Source organism: Colobus angolensis, unplaced genomic scaffold (assembly GCF_000951035.1).
Source record: "Colobus angolensis palliatus isolate OR3802 unplaced genomic scaffold, Cang.pa_1.0 Scaffold312, whole genome shotgun sequence".
Lineage (NCBI taxonomy): Eukaryota > Metazoa > Chordata > Mammalia > Primates > Cercopithecidae > Colobus > Colobus angolensis.
The window spans coordinates 1364506-1376617 of NW_012116400.1; the positions used below are offsets into that span (position 1 = coordinate 1364506).

Consider the following 12112-nt stretch of genomic DNA (forward strand, 5'->3'; position numbering starts at 1 on the left):
TATATATATATATAGGTGTAAAACCACACATTATGTAGCTATCTGGTCGTATTTCTAAGACTGTCCTTAGGAATCAACTTTTTACATAAGTATGTCTCTGACATAATTTTTTTTTTCATAGCTTTTATTTCCTCTTCATATTTAAGTGCAGGAAAACAGAAGAACAAACAACAATAAGAACAACAATGCCCTGGGGTGGCCTGGGGTGAATGGACAGTACTCATTGGTTTAGATCCTGTTACACAGCACCAGTCAATCTGTCCCTTGATGAAGCATGAATTTTAAAGATGTCCTTACATTGACTGAATCCTCTGTTGGTTTGTGGCTCTCCTCAGACACTTCAGGGGCTGTTGGCACACACACAGGAAGCAAAGGGGATCTTGCTTTTCCAGCCAACCCAAGGGAGGCTGTTTTCACATGGGTCTTAGGAAGAGTGGGCCCTGAAATAGAAAACACAGTGATGAAAGTAATGTCGAAAACATTCTGCAGAACACGTTCTCAAGTATATACACCATATCCAGGAGATTGGCATTGATTTTAGGTTATTGCTCATTCTATAGTGTAAAGATGAATTCTGACACAAAGAGTGGGCTCGTTTTATTTCTACTAAATGGAAGACAAATTCTGATTAGGCTTCTCCAGATGCAGCTTCACTAGCCATATGTAATTGCAAGTAGATTCCAAATCACGCTGTGAAAAGTTACCTTGTAGCTCTGGACTGTTCATCACACCCTATAAAGTGTCAGGCAAGCTTATTTGGTGCCAGTCTCTGCCTAGGGCCGAAAGCCCTGTGCTAAACCACTGAAATAAGCCCTAAGTTGCATAGCAGAACCAAGGAAGATTTATGGAGTTAGAAGAGCTGGTTGATCTGGTCTACAAATGAGCATAAGACATTAGAATAAAATAAAATCCATCATGGCTAACCTGATAGACTATCATTTTTAATTCTATTTTGGAACAAAAAAAGATGTAATTATGTTCTAATCTGTACGGCTTTTGTCAATAAAAGACATTCTATTGCTCATGAAAATCATTTGAGGCACTGCTGAGTATCTAATAGATGACATTTCTGTCTATTATACATAAGGGCTGCCTTTTTGGAGGGAACTGAAATTTGCTATACAAATTCTGCTTAGCTTGTAGCACTAATACAACCGCGTCCCTATAGCTGAAAATAAAGCTTTTATAAAGGCTTATTGAAGGAGCTAGTACATCTCACATAACCAAGGGGTTGTGTCATTCTTAGCATTGTAACCAAGAGGTCAGCAGAAAAGGTATTACAGAAAGCCATGAAAAGGCAGTGGCCCCAGTTCTCTTCTATCAAGAGAGATGACATGTTAGTCTTAATGATTCTAATGGGGTCCTATATTTTGCCAAGAAAAAGTTGTTTGGACTACACTTTAGAAAACAAAATTCTAGCTAATAAAGCTCAGAGGTTACTCTACAATCAGATAAATAGGAGTCATCTGTTCATTGGGAAGGAAACAATGAAAATAATAATAAATAAATCTAATAAACTAGCAATCTGCTAGGTGCTGGTCACTAGAAATGATAAATCTTGACATAAGCATCTTTTCCCACACCATGACCTGACATGAAATTTCTTCATATTTATACTTTTCACTCTTGAAATTTAGGGATCAAAACTGCAATTCGAGTGATATAAAACTTATGATAACATAAGAGGATGATATTCTGTTCATGGTACCTCTGATGAGAAGCTAAATGAAACATGAATTGTTTTTTTAAGAGTGGAAATAATACTTCTGAGTGCCTACAAAAGTATAGATCCATGCCAAGCATTTTAGTTTCATTTTGGACAAAATAACATGGTGAGGGAGAATTTGGGATATCACAGTAAGTCCAGTCTGCATTCCGATCTGTGCAATTTCTTGTCAAGTAAACCTGTCTTGGCCTGTTTTTCATCTGTAAAATAGGAATGATACTAGTAATTTGTTAGGATTAAATGAGATTATGTATTTAAAGTGGCTGATACTTAGTAACTTTTTCAAAGAGGGCTATTCACGCTGTGAAAAGTTGCCTGGGAGCTCTGGACTGTGGTTCATCACAGTACAGAGCCTGTGAAATGTCAAGGAAGCTCATTTGGTGCCAATTATAGTTACCAAATCAGGGCTATTTTTAATATTAATCATTTTATTATAATATCATATATTAATATTTTTCAAAACAATCCTGCTAAGTATTTGTATTCTCGGTTCACACATGGGGGTGCCAAAATAAAGAAAAAGTAAAAAACTTGCCTAAGTTCGCACATTTAGAAATGGGCAGGCAGTATAAGAGTTCGCACCAACATCTGTCTAACTCCATGGAGCAAATGAAGGATGATCACTAGCTTGTTGACGTAGCCCATCCAATTACATGGGATTTTTGAGGAAGCAATATACACGAACATGAAATCTAGTTCAAGGACTATGAATCTGGGGATAAAAACTCCTTTTTTTTTAATCATTGTTTCTCATAACTGTCTTGTAATTTAAAGGGAAAAGCAAAATAATCAACTCCAGCGTTGACTTAAAATACTGTATTCCAATATTTTTAAAATATATACAAACATAAAACTTGCTGTAAACATCATACCTTATAGTTCTTATGCTATGCTATAAAACAAAAACACCTTTAAAGTTAAACAGAACTATGAAATAGTACAATTTGGATTATAATCATTAATTTAATATGATAAATGAGATTGTTGGGCTAAACAAAATTGCCATATGATACTGTTGCTATGTTACAATCATTTTGGGTTTGTCATATATGCCCAGTTTTCATTATGAACATTTTCCTTCTTTTTTTCATTTATTCAACAACTTGTTTTCTTTATTTTTAATCAACAAGGAAAAATAGTATATCTTTATGGTGTAAAACATAATGTTTTGATACACGTATATACATTATGGAATGGCTAAATCAAGCTATTTAACATATGCATTACCTAACATACTTATTTTTTGTGTTGAGAACACTTTCAATCAAATCTTAGCAATTTCTAAGTATACAATATATAGTTACTAACTCTAATCACCACAATATACAATGAATCTCTTGAATTATTCCTCCTTTCTAACTGAAATTTTGTACCATTTGTCCAACATCTCCTCAATCCTCTCACCTCACAGCCTCTGATAATCATAATTTTACTATTTCTTTCTTTATTAATATAAATTTAATACTTTTATCCTGCCTCCCCCTTTTTAAAATTATATTTTAAGTTCCGGAGTACATGCGCAGAATGTACAGGTTTGTTACATAGGTATACATGTGCCATGGTGGTTTGTTGCACCCATCAACCCATCATCTATATTAGATAGCTGTCCTAATGCCATTCCTCTCCTAACTCCCTGCCCCCTGACAGGCCCAGTGTGTGATGTTCTCCTCCCTGTGTCCATGTGTTCTCATTGTTCAGCTCCCATTTATGAGTGAGAACATGTGGTGTTTGATTTTCTGTTCTTGTGTTAGCTTGCTGAGAATGATGGTTTCCAGCGTCATCCATGTCCCTGCAAAGGACATGAACTCATCCTTTTTTATGGCTGCATAGTATTCCATGGTATATATGTGCCACATTTTCTTTATCCAGTCTGTCATTGATGGACATTTGGGTTGGTTCCAAGTCTTTGCTATTGTGAATAGTGCCACAATAAACATATGTGTGCTTTTGTCTTTATAGTAGAATGATTTATAATCCGTTGAACATATACCCAATAATGGGATTGCTGGGTCAAATGTTATTTCTAATTCTAGATTCTTGAAGAATCACCACATTGTCTTCCACAATGGTTGAACTAATTTACACTCCCACTAACAGTGTAAAAGCATTCCTATTTCTTCACATCCTCTCCAGGATCTGTTGTTTCCTGACTTTTTAATGATCACCATTCTAACTGGTGTGAGATGGTATCTCATGGTGGTTTTGATTTGCATTCCTCTAATGACCAGTGATGATGAGCTTTTTTTCACATTTGTTGGATGCATAAATGTCTTCTTTTGAGAAGTGTCTGTTCATATCTTTTGCCCACTTTTTGAAAGGGTTTTGTGTTTTCTTCACATAAATTTATTTAAGTTCTTGGTAGATTCTGGATATTAGTGCTTTGTCAGATGGATAGACTGCAAACATTTTCTCCCATTCTGTATGTTGCCTGTTTATTCTGCTGATGGGTTCTTTGCCATGAAGAAGCTCTTTAGTTTAATTAGATCCCATTTGTCAATTTTGGCTTTCGTTACCATTGCTTTTGGTGTTTTAGTCATGAAGTCTTTGCCCAAGCCTGTGTCTTGAATGGTATTGCCTATGTTTTCTTCTAGGGTTTGTATGGTTTTAGGTCTTACATTTAAGTCTTTAATCCATCTTGAGTTAATTTTTGTATAAGGTGTAAGGAGGGTTCAGTTTTCAGTTTTCTACATATGGCTAGCCAGTTTTCCCAACACCGTTTATTAAATAGGAAATCTTTTCCCCATTGCTTGTTTTTGTCAGGTTTGTCAAAGATCAGATGGTTGTAGGTGTGTGGTGGTATTTCTGAGGCCACTGTTCTGTTCCATTGGTCTATATCTCTGTTTTGGTACCAGTACCATGCAGATTTGGTTACTGTAGCCTTGTAGTATATAGTTTGAAGTCAGGTAGCGTGACGCTTTCAGCTTTGTTCTTTTTGCTTAGGATTGTCTTGGCTGTAGGGGCTTTTTGGTTCCATATGAATTTTTTTTTTTTTTAATTTCTAATTCTGTGAAGATTTTCTAACTCAACAATAGGCATGACCTCATTCATACAGGGACTGTAATGTCAGGTGGTCTTCACTGGATGTGAATGGTTTACCTCTACTCACACACCCACACACCATTTTTTTTTTTAAAACTTCTGACTATAACCATGGTGTTCCTGGTGCCATGTTAATTGTAAACCCAAATAGGAAGTCAGCCACTAAAATCCTTGGCAGGGAGTTCCTATCAAATCGTCTTCCAGATAACCCAGCATGTGAAATTCATGTTCATATTTTAGGTTATTATTTAAGTGAAGGCATAAAATTTAAAAAAGAATTCACAAACTTTAAAAGCTTTAAAAAGAGGCATAAACCTTGAGAAGGTATCTCCCAACCACATATTTTGAATTGTGTTGCCTGAATTATGTTTGTATGCCCTTCAAGAATGCTTGCAATGTTCTGATTAAACCTGAATTTGTAATAGCTTTATTGTTACAAAGCTGTTTCTCTTAGTACCTTCCAGAAGCTAGCTCTTATCCCTTCCCATGTTTAACACAGCAACTGCATCTTAAAAATGAACATTTGTCTCTACATATTTTTTTCACGTATCTTGTACTTATCTTTGACCTAGACTCCCTTAATCATAAAACCTATTTATTTTATTTTAAATTTTTCGTTTTAAAAACATGTTCAAGAAACTCAGCTACTTCTGAAAATTTATAATCTAACACGCAATCAAACACATGCAATGCGTGTTTAACATATTTTGAAAATCAATTCACTCTAACATAGGTATCTACAATAAAAAGTGAAAGGCATTGGCATAGCTTATTATGTAGGAAATTCAAGTAGGGCCAGTGCATGTTCTGTTCTAAGAAACATAAAAGTAAAGATTCTTTTAGAATATACCAGACTGTTGTACATAATTCCATAACATGTACTTCATCACAATATTTTTTTGTCAGTTTGACATGCAGAGAAATGAATTCCTAGGCATAGCCTATGGTTATCATGATGGAAATGTTCTTATGGTGTATTTTCTTCCCAGAATTCCAAACACTTAGGTATATTGCCCTATGTGTATCATACTGCATCAGCCACACTCCTATTGTTACAAAAGGACATGGACATGACTAAAGAGTACCATCAATCAAACTCATTAGAAAGTTCATTATAATAATTGATTTTCTCTAGTGTCCAGGCAAGAGTTATACATTCCAAATGTACTGAGTGTTGAACAAATGTATAAGACATGGTGAGCCTCACAAAAGGAATCGAAGACACTGTCTCGGCTCAAAGACCACATGGAGTGTTTAAACCTCAGATGATTACCTTTTCTCAAGTACTATTCACAGAATCACAGAAATTTAGAATGCCAGTACCTCAAGGGTTCCTGGAGCTCATCAAATGACCTTCCTTTTATTTTGTTGAGAAGAATACTGAGGTCCCTGGAGATCAAGGTAGAGTTAATTTCAATAAAATTCTAGTAGAGGCAAAGAATTTAAACAGCCTCCCAGAGTTCACTGTCAGCAGGATTTGACTGGGACACTCTATGGCCTTAAATATTTTTCTTTCCTTTCCCTGAAAGGGCAACTAAAGAGTATAAGGGAAATTTCCCAGGAGAGATTTATTAACAACTAATTAGGCAACTGTGGCCTCAGAACTGCCCATTAGTTAAGGAGAATAAATGTTTTGAAACCAAGATTTCCATGAAAACATCCTTTGTTGGAAGGCAGACACCATGTTCTTGGTTGTGCGTAACTCCATCCCTATATGACATTTGTATTTGTGTAGATTCGGTGTTCAATATTTCAAGCCTGTGCACTGGTGAAACCTGGGTCCCTACAAGCTCACCAAGCAGTGCTTTTTCCTTAAGTACTCATAGCTCACCAAGGATAAATGGCTTCCTTCTTGATTTTCTGGTCTGCGTCCCTGTTCTTTCATGGGGCTATGAGACATATCTTTAATCTTTCACCTTGTGCCTGAGACCTGATCAGTCACCTTCCCAGTCTAAATTCTCAATCCATCTTCTACACCATTTAAACCAAATGAACATTTTTATATAAAATAATCAGTTTCCTGATATGGACTGATTGAAATGGTTGAAATATGGCTGAAATGAAAAAGAAGTATAGTCATCAGACATGTGGATTAGTGAGTGAGGCCTGGAGCTTGGTCCAATCCAAACAGAATACTTGACACCATATTGCAGACTCTCACCTGCCAATGGACTGACTGCTACTGTTGGGAGACCATTTGTCCTAATCCTCCATATTAAGCCTTCTTAGATTTCAATTACTTTGACATTGAAATGGGGCATTGCCACACTTCCTGGGAGACTAACTGATTTTTGTTTTTACACTGCTTTCAGAAGCCAGGTTTAAAGCCCACTTTGTTTATACAACCCTGGCCTCACCAGTTCTTGGTGACTCCTTCTTGATAATGGACTGCCTTGAGGCATGAGAGCCTTTGATGTGCCTGGCAGTGTTCTGACTCACTAGAAGAGAGCCACCATCCTACCTAAGAACTAATGGAAATTATGGCAATTAGAAAAAAAAAAAAACACACACACACACACAGAAAACATATTACTTCAGGATATCAAAGTGCTGTTCTTTAATGTTAAGAAATGATAGAATTTTTGATGACTTTTTCTATGTTGGTAGATCTAGATTGTAGCTATAGGGAAAGCTTCATATTTATTTATTCACTTTGGAGAACAACACTTAACATTGACAATTGGCCTAAATATGAATGCTTTTCATAAAACTTCTATGAGCTCTATCAGAAACATATATCAAAGAAAAATTAAAAGAATCTCTTCCATGGTTCCTAGCTGTTAATATAATCTCAATTTTGGAGTCAGGGTCCTCTGGGATCTCTCCCAAACATGAAAATTGATTTTCAAAATGTAATTAAAAAAAAACCTACCTCATTTTGGGAGAGGGAGGTACTCAAGGCTGGGTGGGAGCTAGTGAGAAGAGGATCAGTACTGGGGATCTGAGAAATTGGAAAAATCACCTTTCGTTTTGCATACAGGTCTTGAAAAATGAAGGGTTTCCCAATCTGAAGTCCAAGCTGATCTATATTTTTTTTTTTTCAATGACGGTAAACTGTGTGTGACCTATACAACGAATTCCAAGTATTTAATGAGTGCTCAAATAAATATCCAGATACTAAGGAAGCATTTTAGCCTAGGACCTAGTTTTGTGATCTTGGCTTAATAGTCTAATTTATTTGGATTTTGGGCTCTTTATGTCTATAAATGTAAGAAATTTAATTTTTAAGTTGTAGCTATGAAAAATTGCAATAATTTAGTTTTAAACCAGTGCTTTGTAAAAAATAAATGTTCTATCATTATTTTCTTAAAATTATTAGTGAAAAGCTACACCAACAATTAAGGTTTTATTACTTTTGCATTTCAAACAGATATTCTAACTAAAAATAAGTGGTATTATGTTTCTGAGGTTAAATGATCCATGGCTAATTGAAAAATTTAAATTTACGAATGCTCAGTCTGAAGTCACTGCAGAATTTCCCCTATCCAGGGTGCATGTTGGAGAAGTTTCAGGCGACCCTTTGGTGGAACGCTGGCTGTTGATGTGCTAAGTAAATGTTCTTACAATGATATACAACTAATTAAGTGAGCATCGCTTTGGTTTTAATGTTATCTCCTCAGCGGGACCCACTAAAAGGAAAAAAATAAAAATGAGCTGGAGTTCTGAGATGGGCTAGCAGTATGTATCAGGTACAGATGAGCAGCCTCAGCAGGAATTTACTGTTTTAAGCTTCATTTTCACAGTACAGTTATTAAACATTTCATTTACTCATTAGGTACATAATATATGACTGCCAGGTGCAGACTCCTGCTAGCATCTCTCTGCAAAAGATTTTCCCATGTAAAATAATTTTTGGGGGTGAGAAACATTAGGATGCAGCTGGAATGGACTGAAAATGTTCACCAGGATCAGATCAGAGGCCAATGCATAGCATGGTTTTGATTTCACTATTAACTCACATCTTCCCCACTGTTTCCTATTTCCTACTTCATTTTCCATTCCTTCACCCTTAAGAACAAAGTTAAAAAGGGTGGTTTTGAAGAAGCCTGGGTTCTCACCTCTACTTTGTCTCTGATACATTCTGGGAAGCCAGACAAAATGAAATGGCCTCTGTCAGTCTAGTTTCCATGTGAACCAGAATATTATTCTTACATATATTTATTATTAACTAACTAGCCTGTGTTTGGGTTATCTGGGGGCGGATATAGAAGTGTCACATAATCATTTATACTTCCGACAGGCAAGGAGCTTTTGAGGGTATGGGAGAAATAAAAAATATATATGGGAAACTTTGTGTAATTCTCTACCTTTCCATCTTCAACAAATATCGAACAAAAAGAGAGTAGCTACATTTACTTAGACACAATAGCCTCAGGCATCCCTCATCAGTGATCGAATTTCAAACTATAAATTTTGCATCAATCTTAAGACATTTTAGTCTACCCTGTGAATTGTACTTTAAGGGTGATAAACATCTCTAAATGCCACTTCTGGGAAGAGAAACATTGTGTTCTTCTCCCAACCTTTTTATTTCTCAAAAATAAGGGAAATGAAACAGACTATTTGCCCACTGGGGATGTGCTGATGAGGTGCCCTGCTCCCCTCTCTGCTCCTTTCTTCTTCTCCCATTGTAAGACAGGGCTACTCTGAGTCACAAGTAACATAGCTTTCATTGGCCACCTGTCTGTGAAAAATGAGAGGAAAGGGTTAATAGTGACCATTAGGTCACTATTTAAGTTTTTCAACCTGATTGGGCTTGGCACTGGACATTGACATTGAAGACCCTCTGTCCTTAAACTTCACAAGAGTTGCATTTGTTAAGCACACAAGACAAGGCCTGACTTCAGAAGTCCCAGCCACCTCTCTAAGTCTGTTTCAGTTTACAGCTAGCGGGCCCAATATTCTTGTAGTCAGGGAGGGAGGAAGAGGTCTTCCACCTACTGCTACCATTTTCCAAAAGGCTATGATTCTCTGCAATCCTTGATTCCCATCTGGTTATCAATACCTTGTCTCTATTATTTTTATAAACTAAAACCTAGAGAGAGAAAGGGTAAAACAGGTACCCTTTGTCACACCTACAGGTACATAAACTACAATAAAACACCTTTTCCTACATTTCTTTAAAATAGACCTTTTAAAGCTACCTTATTGCTCATGCCTTGGGGACAGGAACATCAAAGTTCAAAGAAGATAAAGGACTTGTTCAAAGCCACTCAGCTCGTAAGTCAGGCTTAAATTATATGTTCTTTCTTAGACAAAAATAAAAAATTCTCTAAGGTAGGCTTTGATAGAAAGCTGAGTGAAGCAGACCAGACAATCTTAGAGGAGATGAGGGTGTGAGAGTGAGACAGAAGGAGAAGAGACAGCAGGTATATTGTGGGATGGTGGCAGGGGGTGATGGAAGAGGTAGAAGAAAGAATGGGAGTAAATCAGCATATTCCTGCTCTCTTCTCTATGTTGATCCCAGCTAGACATGTTCTAATTTAAATGGGGAGTCAGTATAAATATAAACATCACAGCATCATGGAAGTGAAAATTTCTGAAGTCTTGGGAAACAATAACAAACATAGTACTTGGCTTTAGAGCTTCCTTAGTTTGAATAATGCAAAGGGTCAAAACTGTCTTCAAATATCTTTCTTGTTTTTTCACTCCTTTCTCTCAACTTCTCTTTAGCACTATCCAGCCTCCTCAAACACATACTCTTTTGACTTACAGCAGTTTATACCCAATAAATGATTTATGATAATATCTTCTGGGAAATTATATAATTTGAACTTCCTGACTGCTCAAATAAACATTTATTTTAATTAGCTCCCATTCTCTGTGATTTAACATTATCACTATTCATGGATTCACTTACCCTCCTTACCATCAGAAAAAAAGTTCAAATTTATGTTACAGATTGCATATGCTATTCACCCTGGGGTGACACTGGCTGAATGGGAAATTTTTATTAAATATTGAGTCATTGTTTGGGGAAATGTGTGTGCAGGCAGTAAGTCTCTGCAGGAGGTGCTTTTCAGTGTACCACTTGAGGGGTGCTAAGGACAGGTTATCATGACCCCCTTCAAATGACAACACATCTCAGTTCCCCACAGGGGCTCATCTTTTGGAGAAAACATATCATGGATAGCAGTGGTCCTGATCTATTGCTCTTCATTTAGGCAATAAAAATAAGAGATTGCTTCAGAAGTGGGACAAATTTATAAACACTAATTTAACTAATTCCCTCATCACATGTTGAAAAATGTAAAAAGCCTCATGTGTTTCTATGAAAATGAATAAATTTTGTGGAATTTCATTTGAGTAGAGCACAGGTACTCAGCTTTTGGCCTCAGATTCAGAAAAGTTGTTTCAGTACAAGGTTTTGGAACTGGTCTTGAAAAACAAACAAACAAACAAAAGAAAAGCAGACATTGGTTTATGTTCCACAGGTGAGCTAAATTGAGGGTGATGACAAAACAGCAGGTCAAGTGGTTCTTAACTAGTTATGGGTAATAATTTCAGATAGTAATGAACGCTATGAACTCATTTGCTAGAAAAATGTACAGGCACACCCACAGAGAAATATCCATTTAATTTCAAGTGAGTTACCAAACCCACACATTCTTCCATAAACCCCAGGTTAAGAGCATACAATCTGTTCAAAATCCAAACGACCTCACACTCTAATCTGTAGAGAGTCAGCCTCAGCATAACCTGGAATCTTTTTAGCAATTCAGAACCTCAGGCTCTACTCCAGATCTGCTGAATCTGAGTCTGCCTTTTCATAATGTCTGCAGGTGGTTCCCAGGCACACAAAACTTGAGAACCACTGCTTTTGATAGTCCTGTCCATGGTGAGCTTAGAAGTTAAGATTTATATCTCAAATCATGTTTGGACATGACCCATACTGTAACATGCTTAATAAAAACAAAATGTATAATATTTTCTGTGAGAAGACAAAGGCATCAGTAGTGTTTTACATGTGCTCAATGAGAAATAACCTCTTTTTCTCACTTTCAATAGCTTACTTCCTACTCCTCACTTTCTTACCCCTCTTTGCCTTGTTACTGATTCTCTTTGCAGAGAGTTCATGCAGGGAATAGCTACGTTGGAAGTTAGAACTGGGATCTAGGAAATTCCATAAGTTTTAATCACATTAAATTGGTCAATTGTGAGGAGCAATTCAGGAGATGCAGTATTTATGAGAGAGAAGAAGCCAGGTAGTGACCGCTTAATATGTACACCTGTTGGATATAAGGCCTTGCTTGGGACCTATGCTGTTTTTTTTTTTATTATTATACGTTAAGTTCTAGGGTACATGTGCATAACGTGCAGGTTTGTTACATATGTATACTTGTGCCA

The 12112-nt window shown here is 36.5% G+C and overlaps 1 protein-coding gene across 1 annotated transcript in view; it reads right to left on the reverse strand.

The window, feature by feature from the left end:
- The window catches only part of DCC (DCC netrin 1 receptor), a 1279089-nt gene that overhangs the window by 8891 nt on the left and 1258086 nt on the right, over window positions 1-12112 (reverse strand). Inside the window, exon 28 of the mRNA XM_011950993.1 lies at window positions 298-440. Coding sequence (XP_011806383.1) covers window positions 298-440 — 143 coding nt within the window. The remainder of the gene's footprint in view (window positions 1-297; window positions 441-12112) is intronic.